General features: G+C 32.0%; 1 protein-coding gene across 2 annotated transcripts; it reads right to left on the bottom strand.

Moving 5' to 3' along the window:
• Window positions 1–374: 374 nt before the first annotated feature.
• Window positions 375–17534, bottom strand: LOC134711507 (uncharacterized). Of its 2 annotated transcripts, none has more exons than XM_063572135.1 (2): window positions 17416–17534; window positions 375–2290 (listed from the first exon to the last, which is right to left on the bottom strand). In XM_063572135.1, the coding sequence occupies exon 2, from the start codon at window positions 2104–2106 to the stop codon at window positions 949–951; it is 1158 nt and encodes a 385-aa protein (XP_063428205.1). In that variant the 5' UTR covers window positions 2107–2290; window positions 17416–17534; the 3' UTR covers window positions 375–948. The 2 variants fall into 2 exon arrangements, with proteins under 2 accessions (XP_063428205.1, XP_063428206.1); XM_063572136.1 differs by lacking the exon at window positions 17416–17534 and adding an exon at window positions 16483–16567.
• Window positions 17535–26176: the final 8642 nt, after the last annotated feature.

Raw genomic sequence — 26176 nt, 5'->3', positions numbered from 1 at the left:
ATGTTGTGTCGACTATTAATAGTATTATATTGTTTGTTTGTGCTTTTTATCTGTGATGAGTGTTCTTGCATGTCCTTGTGCTGTTTTTCTGTCACGTAGTGTTGTCATTTTAGCGATGTTTTTTTTTAACATTGTCATAAAGTGTGGTTTGGCTAGCCATTAAACCAAGTTCAACCCTGAATTTTTCCTTGGCAGTGTTCCCGCTGTTCCTTTGTTTTCCTGTTTTTTTTTTAATTCAATAATATATTGCTTGCTGTTAACAATTGAATTCCCTAGTCCAGCGTTCTAGTGAAGGGTATCTGCATTTTAACTAGAAATCCATTATTTCTCTCTGTATAACAATAATGCCGTACAATTTATTTTATTATAAATATTTCATTTTCAACCGTACATAAATAAGTATATATGAAATTCTAATTTATCAATATGTATATCTAGTTTGTTTGGAAAGAAAAAAAATCCTGTTTTAGTTAAAGTATCCCTCTGCTTTTTTGATTGTAACCTGGATTTGTTTTTTCTCAATCGATTTATGACGTGTGATTTATAACACCGGTATACCGCCAAGTTACTGTTGCCTTTATTTACCCCGTATTCAAATGCTTGTTCATTTAGATATTTTATTAAATGCGACTGTTGTTGTTTACGTCTTGATACCATAAGAAGAATGGAATTATTTTTAAATGTTTAACTGGACTTCTAGTATCGATATTGGTTTTTTGTTTTATGAATAACTCGTCAAATCATGGTTTATCAGTTTAATGTCTTTTTGTAGACTTTAAGTACCTTACTATCGACAGATTGAGTAAATTAAAGATTATCCTGTCATTTTCATAAAACGAACTTTTTTTCAAACAGCTTAAATAAAAAAAATCATTACAAATTGACATTGTATTACGTTTCAATGACATATCTTATTATAATCAAACAAAATAATTTAAACACTTTTTATTATCTCAACATTGTTTTCCTAAGCTTTCCTCTGAGAGTCACTAATGCAGGAGGTGGTTTTGTAATTTGTTTTACCTTTTTCCTACCGTCAAATACTTTCCACATCTCTGGAATTTTAAAAATATCGGTCCATTTTGCATTTTTGTCATCGAAGTCACTGCCACTCTCTGATGGATTTGCAACCACAGATGAAGCTGGCTCTATGTCAGGTAGCACCGTTATATCATCTACAATATCATTAAGGACTACTTTACTAAAAGTGTTACTATCCTCAATGATTACCTGATCGCTACCAAGGTTTCCCTCTGCATTTTGAATGTTACCCTCTTTATTTATAATGTTGTCCTTTTCATTACCAATGGTGCCCGCTTTCACTATAGAGCTATCATCTTTTCTATTGGCCTCAAATGTAACGGAAGCACTTGTTGCATTGATATCCCGTATTTCTCGTTCGGTCGTCTTTTCGGATGACGTTCGTTGTTTTTGTTTGTACAATTCAAAATCTTTGAGTAATTCTTTATTCCGAGTATATAACTTTGCCTCGTCTAACAAGACGCTATTATTTTGTCTTATGATTTTTACAGCTTCTTTTATATAAGAATTTCTTTCTTGTTTACGTTTGTAAAGTCGATGTAAGTTTCTTGTCACTACATCTGCTTTCTTCATATAAACAGTAACTATATCTATCGGAGGATTTATTTCCACTGATGGCGTAAAATTTACTTCCGCTGAATATCTCAAATCTACCGAAGTTATAGTTCCGTGTCGTCGAAATGAATTGCTTCTGTGAGATGTACTTCCATTTGAAGAACTGTCACTATAATTGGATTTAACTAAAGAATTACTTGATTTCGTTATAGCGGGAAGTTTCCGCGCCCTTTTTATAAGTTCTGCCTCTTCCTCTTTTTTTAATCCTTTATCTAGGGACGCTGATTTAAGTTTTATAATGTGTAATTCCTGCTGAATATTATTTTTCTCCCAATCTTGTCTCTTTATCAACACAGTATGTGCACGTTCCAATGTTGTATTAAACCGTTTCAGTTGTTTTTCCTCTCTAGCATGTGCTTGTCTAGTTCTCATTTTTTCTTTCGCATCCAATGATGTAAAATTGCTCGAAATGTCTGCATCGTGATATAAATGCTCTACTCCAAAATTCATTTTGTTCTTAAATATCTACGGTGATAGATAACACTAGTCACACAAATTGGAATTTTAAAACAAAAATATTTTCATCAACACTTTTTGCTCAGTTACCTTACAAGGCATTACTATTTCCGTTTGATCTGAAAATCGTATGTGAAATGACTGAACCGCAATCTTTAAAGATCTTTTATTTATCGATCTGCAAAATAATTTCACAAATTATTAAACATTCAAATAAATATACGAGAATTTAAAAATTAATCTTCCTGTCAAATATAGCAATGTTACTTTCTACTATAAATAATGATTGGGAAAAGGTTACTTTATATTGAAAACTTAAATCAATGACTCGGAAAAATTTAAATGCATTGGTCCACAATGCTATGTCAACGTTCCGTCCTACAGTATCAAGTGTCGTACTTTACAATGAATCTTTGATTTATTTTTTTCATTCAGTATTTTAACCTATACTTTAAAATGATTAACATCAAACATGAAAATTAAGTGAATACTCGTAAGGTTATTTCAATAAACTAAACCGGTAATTGAAAAACTGTGCTTTACTTATTTAGCATAGAATATACAATGAATCGAAAAAAAGACTGCTATCCCTGTTTCCTTTATGATGATAAATAAATGAACAAAACAAAATATTCTCCTGTGTACTAAAATGTCAAGTAGACATTGTTTCATTTTTTTTTAAAAACCAATTAAAGTTATTGTTATGTAATGGAATAATACACTCCACCTACCACAACGTAACAACTGATGCTGATGTGTCGTTTTAAAAGAAATTCAATTTTGTTTATAGCCTTAAAAATTTTGCAGTTCTCTGTAAATACAAATTGAGATTTCATTTAATGGGAACACGAATGCGTTTTCTACACATCTTTCAGCCAAATGCACATCACGCGAAAGCAATCAAATAAATGATACTATGCTGTTTTTAGTGCAACCTGTCATTACAAATTCATAAACTTCAATCTAATGTATTTCGTATACTTCATTATGTCATACAATTAAATTGAATATATGATCAAAAGAGAGCAACGAAGTTTAAGAATTTCGTGTACAAATTCATCAATTCGCAGATCATTTCAAAAACTTCAAATTGTACCAAAAACACACAGAGCACGATTTCAACTATTGATCAATTATGTGAGGGAAAGATCGTTGACAAACAGTTTTACTTCCAATTAAAATTGATGAGATATGGTAAAGTTAATAAAATTCTACATGAAAAAAGCGTCAATAAATTAAATTCATAATCATTGAAACCTCCCGAAATTCTTACAGACTTCTTGCAACAACTATTTGAGGGGTCCGTTGGTTGCATGTTACAAAGTTTCTATGCCTATCCAATTATCCCTTCCTTCACTTCCTAGTGGCAATCTTAATTTCCAGCCCTTCATCCCAACAGATCCACTTAATATTTTTCATTGCGAATTGGTTCTCGTCCTGAATATTCACGATATATTTTCCACGAAAAATATATCTTATAAACATATATATCCAAATACATGTGTACTAACATTGTTTTGAATGCTGATTTTCACTGCACGCGTTTTTAACGTCTACAATGATAATTCAATTTCATACAAATGTAAATCTATTTCCATACAGATGTAAATTTCTTCGCAGGAATCTTTACAGGTATATGCGTTTTAAAGAATGCTTAAATAATGATAACAACTGTACAATATATGAAAAGTCTGGAATTCGACTTCCTTAATCCGTCTTTAAACAATCTTGTCAAATTTATAAGATTTCTCTATCGCTTTTTAAACAGAAACGAAGATCAAATTAAATATCAGATATATTTATGTCTTTTGTTGTTTACATATATCGGTGATGTCAAAACTGCAATCTGAAAGCTAACAAGTTCAAACCGTTTTATCTCCCCCATGAGATCTTTTGATATCTTTATACCAATTTATGTATCATCAATGTTATATGTATTCATGTATTAGTCAAAATCAAAGCGTTGAATATAATATGTAATAGAAAAAGTAACAGAATATTAAAGTATATAATGAAAAATGGTTGTTCAAAATATTCCAAATTTAGAAAGAAATTTAAAGGTAAAACAAATATTTATTAATTTTTTGTATACACGTATGTTAAATTTGTAACAAGAAGGATACATATATATTAATAGTTAAATTAAAAGAGAGAAAATATAGAGCTCCGTAACTTGTATATTCACTTTAAGATTTTAGATAGATTTAGCAAAACATGCGAAAATACAATATTCTATTGTTGACTAGGGTCAGCAAACTTTGTTCAGTGAAGCTTTGACTAATTTTCATGAATAAATCGAACCGCTGCCTTTAACCCAAAACTCTCGGCGAACGAATGTATTAACAATAAAATCGGTCAACATTAGGACTTAAACTTTCTCAATTTTGGCACGTTCATCATGTTTAAATTTGAAGAAAAATGGACTTATTAAAATATATTCAAGTATGATAAATGCACGAATGTGCATCAAGATTGAAATGCGTCAATTAGTTATCAAGAAGAAAATCATAGCTTCACTTCAAGCGGACATTCTATAAAACTGAAAACTATTTTGTAGGGATTAAAGCACTGATAAATATCAGTGGGAGAAAATTGAACTCTTGTACCAAGTACAATTACCCCCACCGTTCGGATATATTTACCAAACATACAAATATTTAATTGTAATTAATCATTTTAACGTTAATAAAATCTGAAAGTTAAACCTGTTTTAATTCATATCAAAGCATATTATGTACTTAGGCATATTTGTAATAAACATTCCAGCATTTATTAAGCCTGTATCAAGGATGGATGATGTAGCATACCACTAGTGCCCTTATTCCTGATCAAGTTGTACATTTATATACAATTCGTAATTTATGAAATTTTGTAATTTTTTATAAATAAATATTTAAGACTACAACTCCTTCAAACAAGGAAATTCACAATTCTTATGTCAATTTACGATAACTTGCTTTCCATTTATTGATCCAGTACATTCAATGAAATACAAAGAACGATTTTCAGGAAGATCTATTAACCATTTTATTTTGGAGATTATCATACCTTATGTGAAAAAAACCCAAATTGAATGTGATAAACACATACTTTTAACTAGCTTACTAAAACATTTTCAGTATGAGAGCGATCCAAGGGTCTCAGGAGAAGGGGACCCAATTGTCAAAATTATTTAAAATATTAACGAGCGAATTGAATTATTTACCCTTTTTCTTAAAGAAGATATTTTCCAGATCAAAGAGCCCACAATCCTCTCATAGTTTTCAAATTTACATTTTCACTCGTTTGTTGACATTTAAAATAATTTTTCTTTTGCTGTGAAGAGGGCTTATCTATCTTAAGTACAAGTATTCAGTGGGCTCATATTAGTACATTCGTCCTTTTCCATATTTCATTTGGTTTTGTTTTTTATTGTCCTATGCACCTTCTCCCTTTTCGTACAGTTAGAAACCAATCCAATAATATATATACTGTAAACCAACTTATTTTCGCGAGCGATTTATTTTCGCGAATAGAAAAATAACGCGAATAGTAATTGCCGCGAATATGTTATACATTGATCATTCCTTATTGAAAATCAGAAAAATCGCGAAATCAAATAGCCGCGAAGTGGCCTAAGAAGGGTAAAACGCGAAATTAAGTATCCGCGAAAATAAGTTGGTTTACAGTATATGTCAAACAACAACCGATAGGTCAGGTCAGTACTCATATATGGTACATTGTTCGACCAGTGATGTGTTCTGTTGAGGTTTAAGATCAATATAAGCGAACAAAAGCCGTATAACTGTATGACGTTGATCTAATTCAATCATTAAATAAATATTTTGGAGAGGTTATACAGACACAACGTATTTTGACTTCTTTGTCATGAATTATTCGACATTACTCTGTATAATGATTTAAACAAAAGGCTTCAAGAATAGAGCAAGTTCGTCTTATAACATTTGCATTATAAGAATATTTCAAAGCGTGTCAAGAAGGTTTACTTTATTTTGGAGAAAATATTTTAATTTAATTTGGTCTGTTACTGTAAATTTATTACAAGATTTTAAAGGGACAGTTGTTTATCTTCTTCAGACGACATACCATCAGTTTCAAATTCCAACAGCGCCAAGATTAAGCCAATAGATGACTATAGAACAAGTGTTTTTCTGCCATGTACGTTCACGTTTATTTTATCAAACATAATAGTTTGACAATCACGAAGAATCGTAGATGGCCTGTTGATATATATATATATATATATACAACTCGTCTAAACATCAACCCAACAATGTTAGATCTGTAAATTTGCTTTTGCAAATTTTTGGTTCTTCCCTCGCCGGGATTCGAACCCATGCTACTGTGATATCGTGACACCAAATCGCCTGCACTGCAGCCGTCCCGCTAGACCACACGACCAGCTGGGCTCTCAAAAACAAGAGCTTTCGCTGGCCATCTGTTACCTTTCCACGTCAGTTTTAATCTAGCGGCGTACTACAGTACATGATATATAAGGCATGAAGATGTTATTGTTACAGATCAGCTAAATTATCTATAGTAAAGGATCCTACAAATTAATGTAAGATACAGTCACAGAAAATAATTATATTCATAAGTACGTCTGAGTCAGTGACAACCCTACAACAGATGTATATATATATATATTATCAAAGAAGATTAAAAGTCTAACGAGATTAAAAAATAGAAAAAAGGGTTGCAATTATTTAAAACAAATAAATTTTATATCTTTGACCACTAGAAAACCTATGAAGCTACACAAAAAAATGTTAGACGGCAAGGAACATATTACAATAAAGTTGTTTATACCAATCAAGGTTTAGCTGTATCTCTTTAAGCGACAATACGTTTACAGTGAACAAATAAAGGCAACAGTAGTATACCGCTGTTTGAAAGTAATAAATCGATTGAGAGAAAACAAATCCAGGTTACAAACTATAAAACTGACACACATCAACTATAAGAGGAAAACAACGAAACAACAGAAACACCGAAGTGCAACAAAAAACCAAAAACGACAATGCAACACACACAGAAACAAAAGTTCTATAAGATAATAACTGCTATTTTCCTGACTTGGTACAGGACATTTTGAGAAGAAATGGTGGGTTGAACCTGGTTTTGCGGCTAGCCAAACCTCGCCATTTTTATTGCAATGTTAAATATAACACTAAAATTACAACATTACATGACAGGACTACAGTACAAATAAATGCAAAAACAGTCAGGACAGGAAAACACATAAATAAACATTATAACAGGACATCTCAACATATAACAAGTCAGTTAAAAGAGCGTCGATTCCAAAGCATCATATCTGTGTCAAATAACATTTTAAAGAAAGCCAATCAATGAATGTCAAAATTAAGTATTGAATTATAGAAAACGTTTAGGAAATAATTTAACACTTTCTGTTAAAATTTGAACCAATTTAAATCATGTCAAAAGCAACCCAATATTTCATATCTAGAGAACAAGTGACACTCAACGTCGAATTGAAAAGTCGAATCTGTTTAGGGAATTATACAGAGCGTTTCACGTGCGCATTTATTTGAGTAGAAAGACACTAATAATGACTCTGTGAATAATTGTTATTCCATAATTTTATTTATATTTTAACTATGGATTTTGCCAAATATAAAATGAATGCGTTCCTTCATCTGTATTATCAAAAAATAAAGCAGGTGATATTATTATAAACAAATAAACAATAAGTGTATTATGTGCTAACAATTAAACATTTGTTGAATAACAAATGAAATAAAAATGTCATTTTGTCTGTAGTAACATTAAAATGTTAAGGCCATAATGACATTTTGTTCATGTAAATAAAGTCTTTGTTTGATTCATATTCAAATGATGAACTCTCACGATCTTTTTTGTCCTTTTTGTTTCGACTCCACCTTTTTACCATTAACATAAACCGGTTTTTTTTCACAGAAGAAAGACTTGAAAAGACATTAAAGCTACTGAGAATTAGATTTGTCAAAAAGTACTATTTTGTCATAATTCTTCACCTTTCGCATGATCTATACATACATGATAGACGTTTAATGCAGTATGATTACAAAGTGAAAATTAAAACAGCATAAATTTTGCACTTTGTTTGCTATACTTATGGAAACTTGATTCGATCAAGTGAAGTAGGTTTAATATTACGACATAAAAATGAATAATATTTCAATTTCACTGAAATTTAAAAAGACAAATTACAAAATAATGCACAGCATTTATAAATATTAATAGGCTTTATTTAAAAACAGAATTTAATAGAAACATGTCAAGTGAATACTTTAAAGGCATAATCTGAGCGAAAACAAACTTTTACCTTTATCTATCATGTCTCAAGAAAGTTTGAGCTGATCTGAAAGTAATTGTATTAAGCAAGCTATCAATAATGTATGAGCCGAGCTAAATACAATTTCATCAAATTATGAAGAATTAATAAGCTGTGGTGCATTTCGATTATTAAGTCATAAAAGCAAGGAGGCATATGGTGTACCATCCTATTTTCAATAGAACTGAAAATTATGTTTTTAATGCGAGTTTTTGCTAGACAAGGGTTAATAATTGCAACAAAAACATAACTATTAATGATTGTCTGTTTAGTGGATGTTATATCTTATATGAACCACCCAACAATCTCCTTCAGCAATAACATACACATGATACTCTTTAGACGATAGCGTCCCAAGCACTTTCTGGGCTTACTTGTATTAGGTACAGTAACTGTTGATTAATTGTACAATTTTACTAAAACCAAGACTTCGTTCACCAATAATGTGCTAATGTAGATTATTTTTGGTGAATCTCTGGCCTTATGAGCAATTTGGGTAAATGTTATACGTCTATTTGTCCCTTTGATCATTAAATTTCAGGTAAACAATTCGAAGAAGGTTAACACCGAACATCTAATTAAAATTTGCTATACAAGTGGTTTCCGTTTTATTATATCAATTTCCAACGATGCAATTTCGACATGTTTTTGTGACATTGCTGCACTCAAGTTTCTCACGACTATATCACCTGATTCATTTTGTTCACATAGTTTAAAAGAGTTGAACATTTTCAATATTCTTGCTTTGCTTTTTAAGGGGCTTAATATTAACTAATTACACCCCTTCTTCATTTTTAACATGTAGAACTATTTATATGAACAATTTAAAGCTCGACGCATTTTAGAAATTTTTGTTTATCATTGAAGACTAGTACTGAATCATTCATGAATATTTCCTATCGATAAAATCGTTTTATCTAAATGACTGCATTTCATTGTCAACTTTTAATGGATGATTATAATAACTTCTATTTGCTATTCTCAACTGATATATTGGAGTCGCTTAACGTTCAGTGGCGCATATTTCATCATGACGCATAAAGGTATACGAAATCAAGATAAAAATAATTTGTCGTTTTGTAGGGTGAAGTTAGAATTTTTTTTAAAATAAAAATTGAGAAAGAAACCAAGGAAAGTTGTATGGTCTATGATGATCTCATGCTTTGTTGGCTTGTGTTGATTGATTGCTGTCTCATTGACTTTTACATAATTATTCTTTGTTTATGTCATAAATGATTCATTTAGATATAGTTCACAGTCTCATTTACTATTAAAAATAGCTATCATGTTGATAAGCTTAAACTAAATCGTCTGAGAAATAGTCTTACCAAATGCAACCTATTTAAATGTATGATGTAAAATTAGGATATTAACAACCCTCTGTAAACTATAGTTGAGTATTTAGAGACATACTTAATGAAATGTCAATAGTATGGCCTTTAAATGGAATCAAAGAAATTCAATATGAAAATAAACATACAAAAAAAATCACATTTAAAAGAAACACCTTTTACATAATAAATTTATTTTGAAAATATTTTGCTAAAAAATAAGAATAACTAATTCATTGTTGAAACAAATCGTGTCAAAGACATAAATCAATAATAACCAAACTAAAATAATAAGCCGATTATTATTCCATCATATATGGGTCACTCAAAGTCGTAAGATATGGGCCAAACAAACTCGCAAGATATAGGTCAAGCAAGCTAACAAGATGTGGGTTAACAAACTCGTAAGATGTGGGTCAAGCAAACTCACAAGATATGGTCAAACAAACTCGCAGAATATGGGTCAGGCAAACTCACAAGATATGGGTCAAACAGACTTGCAATATATGGGTCAAGCAAACTCACAAGATATGGGTCAATCAACCTCGAAGGATATGGGTCAATCAACCTCGAAAGATATGGGTTGAAAAAACACCTCGAAAGATATGGGTCAAGCAAACTCGCAAGATATGGGTCATGCAAACTTTAATTATATTGCTTATCATTATCATATAGTGTTGACCGCACATCATGTTTCATAAGGTGATAATAATATTTAAATTTTTTTTTTTAAATGCGGACCTATTACTTTTTTAGTCATTTGATTTAAGAAACGAAAGACTGATTTCAACATACGTAGGTTCAAATTCTTTAGTTTGGATTTCAATATTCTTCAGACATGCATGACAATAACGATATTATTTTAATACAATAAAGGTAAACTACGACGAAACACCGATACAGTGTGTAACAGAAAAATGTAAAATAACAATGATACCAAAATCCGTGACACATTCAAGACGGAAAGTCCATTAGCATATGGCAAAATCAAAAGCCCAATTACACCAAACAAACGAAATACAGCTGTCATATTCCATACTTTGTACAGACTTTTCCTTGTGTAGAAAATGGTAGATTGAACCAGGTTGTATCGCTTGCTAAACTTCTCACTTGTATGACAATGGCATAAAATTGTACTATATTGATAACAACGTGTGGAAAAAAACGAAACAGACATAATAGGTCAACTTGTCAAAAATAGGGGTACAGCAGCCAACATGTTGTAATAATCTTAATCACTATATAACAAACAAAAAACATCAAAAGGTATATAGACAAAGCACATAAATAAAAGTGAAACAATAATACAACTAGAGGCTCTAAAGAGCCTGTGTCGCTCACCTTGGTCTATGTGAATATTAAACAAAGGAAGCAGATTGAAAATTGACTACAAAGGGTCAATTGACCATTTCGTTCATGTTGACTTATTTGTAGATCTTACTTTGCTGAACATTATTGCTGTTTACAGTTTACCTATATCTATTATAATATTCAATATAATAACCAAAAACAGCAAAATTTCCTTAAAATTACCAATTCAGGGGCCGCAACCCAAAAACAGGTTGTCCAATTCATCTGAAAATTTCAGGGCAGATAGATCTTGAGCTGATTAACAATTTTACTTCATGTCAGATTTTCTCTAAATTATTTGGTTTTTGAGTTAAAAGCCAAAAACTGCATTTTACCCCTATGTTCTATTTATAGCCATGGCGGTCATCTTGGTTATTTGGCGGGGTCATCGGACACAATTTTTAAACTAGATACCCCAATGATGATTGTGGCCAAGTTTCAAATAATTTGGCCCAGCAGTTTCAGGAGAGAAGATTTTTCTAAAAGATTACTAAGATTTACGAAAAATGGTTAAAAATTGACTATAAAGGGCAATAACTCCTAAAGTGGTCAACTGATCATTTTGGTCATGTTGACTTATTTGTAGATCTTACTTTGCTGAACATTATTGCTTTTTACAGTTTATCTCTATCTAAAATAATATTCAAGAAAATAACCAAAAACAACAAAATTACCTTAAAATTACCAATTCAGGGGCAGCAACCTAACAACGGAATGTCAGATTCATCTGAAAATTTCAGGGCAGATAGATCTTAACCTGGTTAACAATATTACCCCATGTCAGATTTGCCCTAAATGCTTTGGTTTTTGAGTTATAAGCCAAAAACTGCATTTTACCCCTATGTTCTATTTATAGTCATGGCGGCCATCTTGGTTAGTTGGCGGGGTCACCGGACACAATTTTTAAACTAGATACCCCAATGATGATTGTGGCCAAGTTTGGTTAAATTTGGCCCAGTAGTTTCAGAGGAGAAGATTTTTGTAAAAGTTAACGCAGGACGACGACGACGGACGACGACGACGGACGACGACGACGGACGCCGGACGCCAAGTGATGAGAATTTACCATAGCACAATACCACTATGACGGGATGTAAAAGTACCGAGCCACGCTAAGGGCAGTATAGGTAAAATTAACAAAGACAAACAAAAACCCCATACTAAAACGTAACTGTTTGAGAAGTGACTTTTGAATTTACATGGCTTCTTACGCCTTTCACAATTTCAACTTGCCGGTATCATAAGTATTTTAAGTATATTAATCGCCTGATTTTTATTACAGATAATATTTTTCTTTCTTCATTGTAACGATAAAACATTTGTTTATTATAGTGCATTTAAATTAAATATGTAATTTGTATTTGATATGATTAAATCATGTTGAAAAAGATGTGTTAATATATTTATTAAGCCATGGATATGAGACTCCTACACGAAAATTTTAAAGTGAACCCTCATGCCTTCGATTTTCAAAACATCATAGTTTTATATACAACTTTATAAAGTAAAAATGCTTCAGGTTGTATTTGATAAGAATAACTTGTTCAATGAAATACTTTAAGTATAAACTTGTGATCTATTAGGCAGATTTTGTATCGCGTGCCTCTTCATCATATGCTCTTACTTGATTGTATAATCTAAATAATGCATCCGATTCTTACGAGTTTGCAAAGAATGAACAGACAAAGTTAAGAAGCTAAAAAGCACAGTTCGAGAAAATTCTTCTTTGTAGATTCCACGAAAAGACATAATCACATCCTTTAGCTAGTAAAAGATACATAGCTTGACCACAAGGTTAAGTTAAAAATGTGTTTGCAAATCAATTTAAGAAAGAACAAGTTATTGTACGAAGTCGTATCCAATAAACTGGCAGTATGTAAACTTCGTACTTTTGGTCAAGTAAAATAAATATCGAGATGAAACACAGTTATGACTGTTTCCTGTGACATCTTGTGAATAACTGTTTCATGAACACGCAGTACGAATATAAATAAGTAGACATTTTGCAAAGCGGATCAACCGTTATGAAAGGCGGAAATTGAATTCTTTTAAATTAAAAAATGTGAGTATGCTAAATTAAATAGGATAGACAGTTTACCTTGCAACATCCAAATATGAACCCCTCATAGTTTTGAAAATGTTATTTAACGAAACTCCCCTCTTTCTGAACAACGTTCGTATTTCTATATCTGAATCTACCCTTGCCCTTTAAATCGTTTTAATTTAATCTCATAAAGGCAATATCAATGTGATCCATAAATATGAAAATGCAAAGATGTTTTTCAAGAAAAAATTGCAAAGTGGGAAAATGTAGGACCATGGAAATTGATGAATGTAGTAAGGCATTTCCGGATATTGCCAACTACATGCAAAAAGTTCTTAATTCTGTATATCAACCGGCTTTCAAAATCAATTATTTATAGATTATTACATGGCATTTTCCATATGGCCCTGGTATCAGCCCAAGACTCCCATATCAAGCAAGAGGGCTTGATATGGGTCGTGGGCTGATACCATGGGCCATATGGAAAATGACATGTTATAATCTATTTATCACATATTTTCAAGCAGGAGAAAACAAATGGCTTACACCAAATTATGTTTGATATTTGATATTTCAAAAACCAAAAAGATATTTAACGAAAACAATAAATAAATGTATCACTGTGCCGTTGAGTTAAAAAAGTTCGTCTCACAGTTGGTTAACAACATTTTGTGAAAAGTTTCAGAAATAAATTAACAATAAATATATTAATTCTAAGAATTGCAAATATTAAACGACTTTAAAGTGTTACATTACAAATTCTTCTACAGCACATTTGTAACTTTCTAAATTTCTTTTCATTGTAAAATAAAATTGAGAAAGGAAATGGTGAATATGTCAAAGCGACAACCACCCGACCATAGAGCAAACAACAGCCGAAGGCAACCAACGGGTCTTCAATGTAGCGAGAATTCCCACACCCGTAGGTGTCCTTCAGCTGGCCCCTAAAATATGCACAATAGTACAGTGATAATGGACGTCATACTAAACTCCGAATTATACACAAGAAACTAAAATTTAAAACTTGTTTACAAGTAGCCTTTGATTGACAGGTCACCGGAAGTTAAACTCGGGGGCTTGATATGGATTTCGAGGGCTGATATCGATATCGGCCCCGAGGGCTGATAACCAACCTTGACTTCCGGCTATTGTTGGCCATGCAAAAACGTACATATCAGTACAAAATATGTGATAAACAATTTTAAACAACTATTTCCCATTCATTACTTTTTTTCAAATAAATATATACTATAGATCAAAGAAAACTGTAGGATTATTTAGGATATAAATGTCATAAGTTGACTTTAAATATTTATTCCGAGATCACAAATTTCGTGTAAATAAATCATCGGAAAATATTGTGAAACACGAAACGTGCAATATGTCACTTCGACACTGGTACTTATGATACGAGTTTGACTGTTCCTTTGGTATCTTTCGTCCCTCCTTTTTTTTAAGTGTGTCTTTTGTCTTTGTACTTCGTGCCAATTTGATACGTCAACGTACTGATTTTTATACGCCCGGGACGGGACGTATTATGGTATACCGTTGTCCGTCCGTCCGTCGTCCACACTTCGGACAATAACTCAAAAACACCTTCACCAATTTCCATGAAACTTAAATGAATTGTTTATATCTATTGACGTAAGCTCCCTTTCGTTCTTTTTTAATTTCAGATTTTAAGTTTTGGATTTATGGGGCTCTATTCATAAAAAAATGGGGATTTTCAACTCTTCGGACAATAACTCAAAAAGGCTTTCACCAATGTCCATGAAACTTTGGTGAATTGTTTATATCTATTGATGTAAGCTCCCTTTCGTTTTTTTTAATTTCAGATTTTAAGTTTTGGATTTATGGGGCTTTATTCATAAAAAAGGGTGATTTTTAACACTTCGGACAATAACTCAAAAAGGCTTTCACCAATGTCCATGAAACTTTGGTGAATTGTTTATATCTATTGATGTAAGCTCCCTTTCAATTTTTATAAATTTCAGATTTTAAGTTTTGGATTTATGGGGCTTTATTCATAAAAAAAGGGTGATTTTTAACACTTCGGACAATAACTCAAAAAGGCTTTCACCAATGTCCATGAAACTTTGGTGAATTGTTTATATCTATTGATGTAAGCTCCCTTTTAATTTTTTATAAATTTCAGATTTTACATTTCCATGTTATGAATTTTTATGCTTAAAAAAGGGGGGATTTTTCCAATTTTGGGACAATAACTAACACTTTCACAAAATTTATGTATGGATGAAAAATTAAGACAACAAACTTAGTTAAATTTGAGGTAGCCTTTATAGTGTCAATTTTTTTGTGCATTTTTATTTATTATTTGGGGGGAGGGGGGTATTTGACAGGGCTCACACTATTTCTAGTTGATCATATAAATTCATTTAAAGCATAAAAGACAAGTTAAAAGAGCAACGGGCGTATCATGCGCAAAAGCGCAGCCCTTTATTCTTGTTTGTTATCATTTTGTGCGTTAAAATCCTTGTCTCGCGATAGACCCCGTTTTAAACTATCATATTTTTTTCTCGTTGGAAATCGTTCCACATCTCATATTTAAGATTAATATTTCTCAATCAACGAGGTTTAAATGAGCCTGCATGGCAATCTTAAGTCATGCCTTGTGCTTATGGGTTAATTGTTGCATGATTATCGTCCAGTGGAAAATATTGTATGCATATTCAGGACGATGGATAGGAAATCTATGAAATGTCGTAGACAGGCATACAAGGGTGAAGCATTTAGACTGACAATGGGAATATGGATACCGGCAGAAATTTCGCATTGCAGAATATCGCTGGTGCATCTTTAAAAAAGTTTTTAATGTTCATGGAAGCCTGACTAGAAACGCTTAGAAGACGGGGAATACATTATCAAATCCAAACTGATTTAGCATATGTTCAACTACTGGAAGAGCGAAGTACAGGTATATTTTCAGTCATTAATTCGGTTGATCACTTCAAACGCGTTATTGGTTATATACAATCACTAGGAGGTAAGCATGCACAGCAGGACACAATAACATGTCGATGCAACTGGTTTTTTTCCTCTTGCGTTTCAATGCTTTTCACTCAGGTTTGCATTCTTCAAATTTTAATTTATTATTTTCTAATAAAATTTGTGAGATTTGAAGTAAAAAGTAAAATCACAAGAAAACTGAACTCCGAGGAAAAATATCAAAAAAGAAAATCCCTTATCAAATGGCAAGATCGAAAAAAGCTCTTAGACTAATACATTTAACGAAAGGCAAACACCAAATAATTTACAGTATTTGATGCCTACTATTTACCTTATCTTACCGTTTTGATTGAAAACTAATCCTCTCCGTATCAAAGTGATTCCGAGTACATCTGATTACTATTTATGTTAGGTCTAATAAACTTGTATCAATGGTCCAATAGTTTGATGAACACTTATCTTAGACCAATTAATTTGATATCCACTTATCTTGGACCAATTAAAACTGATATGACATTTGTTTCATCATGGGCAATACTATTGAAATGTAATAAACAAAATGGTAAAAGCTTTATCAACTAAAACAGACGGTATTTTAGGTAGCAAATATTTATTCTCGGATATCACAAGCACATATTTACATGTTTTCAATAAAAATCACGTAGCTGTTTGCAACTCCATTCAAAACCTTACGAGATGGAATGACTATAGTTCAATAACGTATCGACCAATTTCATTCTCTCTATTCAATTAAAAATGTCAACTCTGCGTGATAAAAAGAATGAATTTCATATTTCAGAATAGAGAATGTTATTGAAAAATATTCATTAGGAATTTTTTTTATTAATCTTTTTTTTCGAATCGTTCAATTTATTCTCAAGAATACGAGTTTCTGAATAACATTTTATTTCCTCAAGTAGTTTTTTATTTAAATTTAATTCAAGTAAGGCAGTAGAGAAAAGGAAATGGAACAATGTCACAATATCCATGTTAAAAATGTACTATCTAAAGTGCAAGACGAAAATAATTTATTGTAATTCAAGAATAATTAGATAGACATCGCAATTCGTAAATCACAGATTTGTTTTGATATAAGTGCATACAACGAATTGAAACAGCAATGTTGTCAAATTTGTTTGTCATTACGAATTAACTCTTTAACTGAAATATATTATTTGAACATATAACTAACACTTTAATCAAAGTTTTAACATAAAAGTTTTTCTATGTTCAGTTTTGGGTTTTCACGGTAAAACTGCTTTTATAAATCTTACCTCAATATCATTATCATGTGCATCCTTTTCAAATCAATTCATTTAAAGCTTTATCATGACCTTATGAGAACGTATATGTCAAAAGGTACTCGATGAAATAATTGATTAAATATTAAAATCCATATATCACTTCAGGAAGTAGGTAAATATATAAGTCAGGCGTTGTTACGCTACTGATACCCCTAAGTGTGACTAGTGAATTAAAATGGTTTGATAAAATATTTGAGATTTGCTAAGTACACATTTTTGAGATTTTTGTTGGTTTTCATCAACTTAATTTGTCAAGTATATTTCTTATCCAAATAAAAAACTGGAAGCTTTATTTAAATTTTGTTCAAAATTACGTTTTCGTGGAGTACACGTGTCCTTAAAATAGCGGTGTTTGTTGACAAAAATAATTAGAACAACTTCTGTGGTCAATTGCCACTTGATGGAATACGTTTATCTTATAGCTAAACTTGTTTAATTTACAACTTAGAAACCTCATGGAAAGATAAATCCTGTACTGATTATACAAACTGACAATTAAAACCAAATTGGATTGTTACGTAAGGCTCACTACAGACTGTTGAAACGAGTAGATGGTCGTGCAAGATTTTAACGGAAAGAAAAAAATGTCACTTTATAACTAAGACGTCCCTTGTTAAAGCTGGTGTTACTTTGTTATACATCCCTCAATATTGGTCAAACAGCTCCTAAATGATTTTCCTGCCCAACAGTTATCTAACTCTGCAAAACACTATCCTCGGAATTACCAGGAAAAAGTGGCGCATGTTACCATAGATACATTCAAACTCATAGATATAAAATAAAAAAATATATAAACGGACAATCCAATAGCTAAAAAAAAAAGGAAATCAGACAAATAACAGTACACAAGAAAATTCATAGAAAACTAAAAACTAAGCAACACGAACCCGAACAAAAACTGGTGTAAAATTGTTGAATGATACGACATACTTAATAAGAATATATCTTTTCTATCGATCATCCCGCCGGGAAGTCGTCAAGAACACAGTATTGTTTTATTTAGGGGGGGGGGGGTCACTCGATAGACGCAAATTTTTATTAGTCTTAACTTCAAGGTTAATCGAGCAAATTTATTTAATAAATTGATTTTTACTCTTTGTTTTACTTTATACCGAGCTCATGAGGGTCTAATATCTGATCTTATTGCTGTGTCCACAATTGCTATTCTATGTATTTCACCTGTATCGGTGTGGACAATTCCAGGTTTCTATCACATGGCATTTCCGCGGGAATATCTTCTATTGGGACCGTATGAATGGATGTAAATTTGGATTAATGCTTATGTATTGTGAAATATATTGTTCTCTGTTGATAAATTTTTGATGAATTGATGATCACATTTTCTACAACATAGTTAGATGTCAGGTTTGTACACATTTAGTGCCTACTCCAGTCTATATTCAAAACTGAAGCCAGTGATCTGGTGAAGGGATACGTACATGTGCTGCATAATCCCATCACATTTCAGGGGCATTTCAACCAACAAAAAACTATTGAATATTTATTGTTATATCATCTAATGTCAAACATACCAACTGACAAAATCAGCGGAAAACGTGTATTCGTGGATTCTATGTCTTTCACCTGCTATGGACGATTCTACATAACATTGTATTTTAGCTGGTTGTTTACATTTTGAGTTGTATGATAGATGTATGTTTCATAGGCGGATCAAAGGGAGGGGGGCAACCGTTCCCAATTCTCAAAATTATATCACACAAACAACATGGCGGCGCACATGCTAGCCGCATCCTCATCCAATCTACAAGTTACTTGTCTTTCGGCTTTACGATTCTTTAAGTGTGAGCACATGAATATTAAAATAAACGAAATCGTTGTTGTAGAAAACCACAGAACGCTGCTAGATGTTTTCGAAGATAAACACGATAAAATGACAAAAACATCAGAATTAAAAATAACATGCAACACCTCCATAGACAACTCTGGAACATCTTTTGAAGTCCAACCAAAAATGATTATTGGGGACCTCATTTCCACCTTCAATATGAAACGCATAGAATTCCAATGTGTTAATACAGCACCTGGACCAACTTTAGATGAAATGATTATTGCAGCAGGGCAGGCCACCACAAAGACTGCTGTGGATGCATTTCAACTTATGATGGCAGGGGGCAGAAAAGATGTACCCCTGAAAACTCCAAGGTTAGTATTAAATGAGTATTGTATGATTCATGGCATGTATAAATGAATCTTGTAATCCCCAAATTCCTATTTCCATCCACTGTCCCAGATTGGTCTTCATAATTTGTGTATGTATGTGTGTGTGGGACGGGGTCACAGTATTATTATTTATTTTCAGGCTCCCTTGCAACCCATATGTGTTTTGTTTTACGTTGTTCTGCATTCACAGATACTATGGGTTGAAGAATTACCTTGTGTTTTATATTAATTTATAGGCTGTTGGTATATATAGCAGTGACCGACTTCTACTTCTACATGTAAACAGTAAAATATAGAATCAAGTTTATTTAAATTTAATATACTAGTATAATAGTGTTATTAACTCCCTGTTTCTGTATTGACACTGGTATAGATTCTCGTTCGTATGAATACAGAAACAGTCAGTTTATATACACTTTTACTAAATAATCATTTTTTTTCAAAACAGGCGTGTAGTATAATCAACAAAAATGTGTCCATAGTACACGGATGCCCCACTTGCACTATCATTTCTTTGTTCAATAGACCATGAAATTGGGGTTACAACAATTTGGCTTTAAAATTAGAAAGGTATTAAAAGAAGCAACTATGTACATGACCCAAAAGAGAAAAGAAAATTGGTTTTAAAATTCTTTACAGAAAATGTTATAACAAGCAACTCCAAAAAGAAAACAAACGAAATATTTGTGATGGATTGATACAGGCGCTCCTGAAAAATAACAAATTCCTCCTCCATTAGTGGGAAACGTAATGTTGCCAACGAACAGTTTTAAAAGTTACAGTAACTAGTCAAATCGAGTTTCTCTGATATCGTAATTGAGAAATTGGGACGCGATTGAAGCTAGAATGGAATATAACAGTGGTTGTCTGACTGTTTGACGCCGCGTTTACACACATGGGTTAAATCGATGGTAGAACGAAATATCCCAATTAAATTCTGTCTTCGACATGTAAATCTTAAATGACACAAAACAGATAACCCGTAACGTTAAAAAAACTTCGGAAGAAAGTAACGAGATCCTGGAAGGCAACAAAAAACCTAGAATTTTGTATCTACAAATTTGCATGTTCGCATAGAATTTCATTAAATTGAAAACAATTTACAGGTGTGCAAAACAGCAAACACAATACTAATAGGCTAACACGTCAAAAATTGAGGTAAAGCTGTATTCAACATTATATAATCCCTATAAAACAAATAATTTTCAACTGAGAAACAAAAAATAGCATATAGACAAAGTACATAAACAATAATGGAAGACAAGAACACATAATTAACTATAGCATAATAACATGATGCATAAGTACCGATCCACGTATTAAGTATATGATAAAAAAAAAAGGATAAACAATAAAAGTAAAAAAATACACAAGGACAAAAAAAAGGAACTTTAAGGCGTAGTCAGTTTGAGAATTTATACTTCAAGACAATCGTGTGTTATTTGTGAAGTTGAACATTTATTAACAACATGAACAAGGTCTTATTTTTTTCTAATCAAGGTTGTTTTTTTTTAAGAAAAAAGGCGAAACGCTGCAAGCTTTTGAATAGCGAATAAGTTGGGAAATATATATCCCATATACAGGCGAAGTTGGTATATTGTTGCTTAATTGGTGAAAATTCATAATTTTAAAATTTCAATCGTCTCGCTTGTCATAATTTCTTGTTTTGAGATGACCGCCCATGTCAAATTCGAAGTATAAGCCGTGTCTGTTGTTTCTTTAATTTCTTGTTCTGGAGGAAATATTAATGGACACCAATCAGAAAGGTTTGCATTGGTAATGGAAAGAACATCATCATTTTCAAAACCACATTCATTAGAATATCATATGGAATAAAAATGTGGTACGGACGAAATCTCGACGTGGGTTAAGACTAGTGGATGCATGAAATCATGTCCAACCTCAATTTCTTCATAGTAAAAGTATACTTTAATTAAGATTACTACTAGAGGTCGGTCATTTAAAGACGTATCAACCGTACCATATACGTTGACGTATCCGCATCTGCAGATATTCCAAAAAAAACCAGTAATGAACCCGAGCTTTAATTTTATGTACTTTCAATAATGCAACTTGGCGACTGAATAATTGATAATGCAGAAATTTACAAAACAATTAAGAACTATCGAGAATTTGGGAAATATGTAACCCGACTTTTAAAGATATTCAAGATAGTTGGAACAGTTTACATGCATGATAGGAGTGTTTGTGTATGAACTTGTTCTCACGTATAACCAAATTGTTAATTGACAAATAAAATCCTTGAATATCAGACTGATTTATTTCCTGAATGGCTTTTATCACGGTTAATTTAAGGTTTTTGCTGACAAGTTCCTTAAATCTTTCTTGTTTTATAACAGTTTTATTTTTTTCTGGCTCGGATTTCAACATTTGGCAAAGTCCTTTTCGTGGTCTTTTCGGCAATATATAAGTTTTCATCCTGTCTGTGACAAGTTCAGTTCTTACCAAGCAAAGCAAAATCGTTAATAATGCCCCTGATGCATTTCGAATGTTCGGATCGTAATGTACAAAGGTTACACGCCATTATTCCGACAGCCCATTGATCAGACAACCCACTAGTCCGACAACCCATAAGTCCGACACTTACAATGTATCAAGTCAAGTATCAGGGTATCAGATATTATATGTAAAGCTCGGGTTCATTACTGTTTTTTGGGAAATATCTGCAGATGCGGATACGTCAACGTATATGATACGGCTGATACGTCTTTAAATAACCGACCTCTAATACTAACATAAACGGTACAAAAGTTGCTGCACCAAATTCGCATTTCGACATTAAATGTCTCTTGAGCGATCAAGACTAAAATGTATGAAATCGAAAACATATTACTAACGTTGAAGAGGTAATTCTTTTCTTTTTTAGCCATGGTGTTAAGAAAAAGAACTTCAAACAGATAAAATTGCTGTATAAACAATATTACAACAATTTATAAATTCTATATTCGGTAAACTATCTCAATGCTCTGAATATCTTGGTTTTGTCATACCTGAATTCGTTTTGGTTTGATTTGCTCTTCAAATGTTCAAATAACATTAAATTGAAAAGTTTACATCAATCAATGTTTTTCGTTATATATAATCAAGGAAAATAACAATTTTCGTATATCTATACTGAAAATAAGTGGAGATCTCGATGTCACAATCTTTTGTTTAAAATGTCAATTTACCTTTTAATGAAGCAACATTTTTTTAAAACAAGTGTCGACTAGATCTATATCATGCATGTTAGTAAATGGTTTCTATGAACTTGAAACAGAAAATATACGGAATTTGTCAAAAAATTCTATGCAAATGTAAAAAGAACAGAAAAAAAACCCAGTATTTTTTGGTCTTTCAACCTGGCTCTTCATATGATGAAATCATAATCTTTCTGGCATGTCAGTTAACTGCTAGTAGTCTGTTGTTATTTATGTATTATTGTCATTTTGTTTATTTGCTTTGGTTACCTCTTCTGACATCAGACTCGGACTTCTCTTGAACTGAATTTTAATGTGCGTATTGTTATGCGTTTACTTTTCTACATTGGTTAGAGGTATAGGGGATGAGTTGAGATCTCACAAACATGTTTTACCCCGCCGCATTTTTGCGCCTGTCCCAAGTCAGGAGCCTCTGGCCTTTGTTAGTCTTGTATTATTTTAATTTTAGTTTCTTGTGTACAATTTGGAAATTAGTATGGCGTTCATTATCACTGAACTAGTATATATTTGTTTAGGGACCAGGACGCCTCCGGTTGCGGGAATTTCTCGCTACATTGAAGACCTGTTGGTGACCTTCTGCTGTTGTTTTTTTATTTGGTCGGGTTGTTGTCTCTTTGACACATTCCCCATTTCCATTCTCAATTTTATCTTCATCTATAACAGCATGATACAAATATGGGAAATAAATAAATTTTTCATATGTATGTCTTAATGGACTGATTTTTTTTTTATAGAATACCACTTTTATCTGTAAAACCGGTTTGTCAATATTATGCGCAAGATTAAAAAAACATCGGATACACGAATATTTGCGTGGCATCCATATCGCCTCCCCTAATAGCATGCCAATGTTCTTAGCAGTCGATAAAAAGGTAACCAACAATATGTGTTCCAATTTCCTTCCAAAAAAATCTAACAATCCAGGTGAAAAAAAGGAAATGAAATAGCTTTTGTCAAATGTCAAAATCAAAAGCTTAAACACATCAATATTAGACAGAAAAATAAATCCAATCATCTCGCCTTTATTTATTTTTTCTCTGTGCAACATTTCGACTGAAAACGAACAACTGGTAAAGAGTCCTTTATTCCCGCAGTAAGGATCGCCTTTTAACAACTGAACATGGAACATACATTAGCAGTGACGAGGAGTATTTGAAAGATCCCGAATTACATCTTTCAAAGTGGAATCATGCAGCATCTGTTCTGTATCACCAAAAACCCAAGCCATTAGCAGCAGCTGGATCTGCACAGCAATATATCTCCTGCGTTGATCTTCCCGTTTTGCAGTCTGCTTTAGCATCATACTTTGACACTAATCATATCTTCTACAAAAAGGAATGAAATCACCAGATACCACTTTGAATTAGTTCGTTATCATTTGAAAAAAAATAATTCAAAAGCACAAATAAATGATATGTAAAAGGATATTTTTTTTTATGCAAACTGTATTTTTGTTAAAGAGGTTTTCGTTTCGCTTAATTTGAAAGAATGACTGCACCAACAAGGAAAATTGCAGAGAAGGAGAAATGGTCGAGTTTTTGTCTATTTTACACATTAGGGGGCAGGAGGATTTGTTTTTGATCGGTTATTTATTTTTTGTAAACTGAGAGGACATATTATTCATTTTCTGCACTATTGAAGCAAGATTTTTCATTTTCATTAAAGCAAGGAACTGATTATTCATTTTCACAACTATATTTATGATATTCGAAAAACATACAATTTTTATTAAAATATTTGTTAATTATGAATAATACATGTATAGTCAAGTTATTGTGTACCATTTAATCAGAACTAATCATTATCTCCTGCAGAAATTTTAAGATTCAAGATTTTATTCATAACCTCAGACACATACTTGTGTAAAGAGGACAATATATACAAACATATTCAGATAATACATAGCGAGACAGAACAAACGAAACACAAATACATAGTATTTTATACTTTTATTCACGAAATGAATACTATATTCCGAACCAATTTATATGTACATGTATTGCACACATACATAGTACTATTAAATAAAGGCAACAGTAGTATACCGCTGTTCAAAACTCATAAATCCATGGACAAAAAACAAAATTGGGGTAACAAACCAAAACCGAGCGAAACGCATTAAATATAAGAGTAGAACAACGACACAACACCGAAACGCAACACACACAGAAACAGACCAATCATCATTAAAGTTTGGTTTTACCTAGCCTCTTTCCAAAGTATTGTAAAACATATTACGCCGAGCGGAGCGAGTCAAAAAAATTTTTGAAAGGTTTTGGAACTGCTGAAGGCCCAAGAAGCTATATACCTACTGAGTTATTTATTTTCAATACATTGCAAGTCAGGTAATTTATTTTCAAACTACCAAAGAACAAATCATTTATTTTTGTGATTATCAAGGCTGAGTTATTTATTTTCAAAATTCTCCTGCAAACATTTGCAGCGGGATTAAACGTTTTAATGGATCCAAACCTTCTCCCTTTTTCTGAAACAATAGCATAACATCACAACATAGAACAAGAGGCTGTCACACCGACAGCAAACCGGATTTATTAGCATTTATTTGTGTCCTGGCAATATCACAAGAACCATTACTGATGATTGGTGAAAGTGAAAATTGTCAATATCAAATTTGACCTCTATTTTTTCATCAGTATCAACATATTAAAATTTGAAAAACTTTGATTGAATGGTTTGTGAGTAAATGCAACAACGTGATTGGAAACACCATTTTACGATTTTTCAAGAACCATAACTCCTGAACGGTAAAAGTCAATATCGTCATTATTGATCTTGACCTCTATTTTGTCATCAGTAACAACATATTAAAATTTGAAAAGCTTTGGTTGAACGGTTCTTGAGTTAATCATGCACGGACAACATTTGATTGTCGCCCGCCCGCCGAGCATCCCCAATTTAATAACCGACATTTTTGTCACAAAAATCCGGTTAAAAACATACGATAAAATATCAATTGGCAGACTTAACTCACTCAAAAAACGTATGATTACACAATGAACGAATAAATTTGATCTGCCATATCTGAATACAAATGCACAGTTAATTAAATATTAGAGACAAACATTCATGACCAAAAAGCTAACAAACAAATTCAAACACAGGACATCACTGAGAAATATTTAACCAATCAATGTTCACTTAAGAAAAAACCCCGTTTTTTTATAATCTTGAAATCTATACAAATGTTGTAAGAATAAGTGAAAAATTGAAGATATTACAAATAATCAAAGCTTGTGTTCAGACAGGATCAATATAAATAAAAAATATCAAAAAAGCATTATAAACAGTATCAACAGGTCGAATTAACA

This window comes from Mytilus trossulus, chromosome 3 (genome assembly GCF_036588685.1).
Source record: "Mytilus trossulus isolate FHL-02 chromosome 3, PNRI_Mtr1.1.1.hap1, whole genome shotgun sequence".
Taxonomy (NCBI): Eukaryota; Metazoa; Mollusca; class Bivalvia; order Mytilida; family Mytilidae; genus Mytilus; species Mytilus trossulus.
Note: the sequence above shows the minus strand (reverse complement) of the source record. Positions and strands in the feature narration are given on the sequence as shown.

Coding starts and splice junctions, on each gene's coding strand:
- LOC134711507 (XM_063572135.1), bottom strand. CDS start 2,106: ATGAATTTTGGAGTAGAGCATTTATATCACGATGCAGACATTTCGAGC.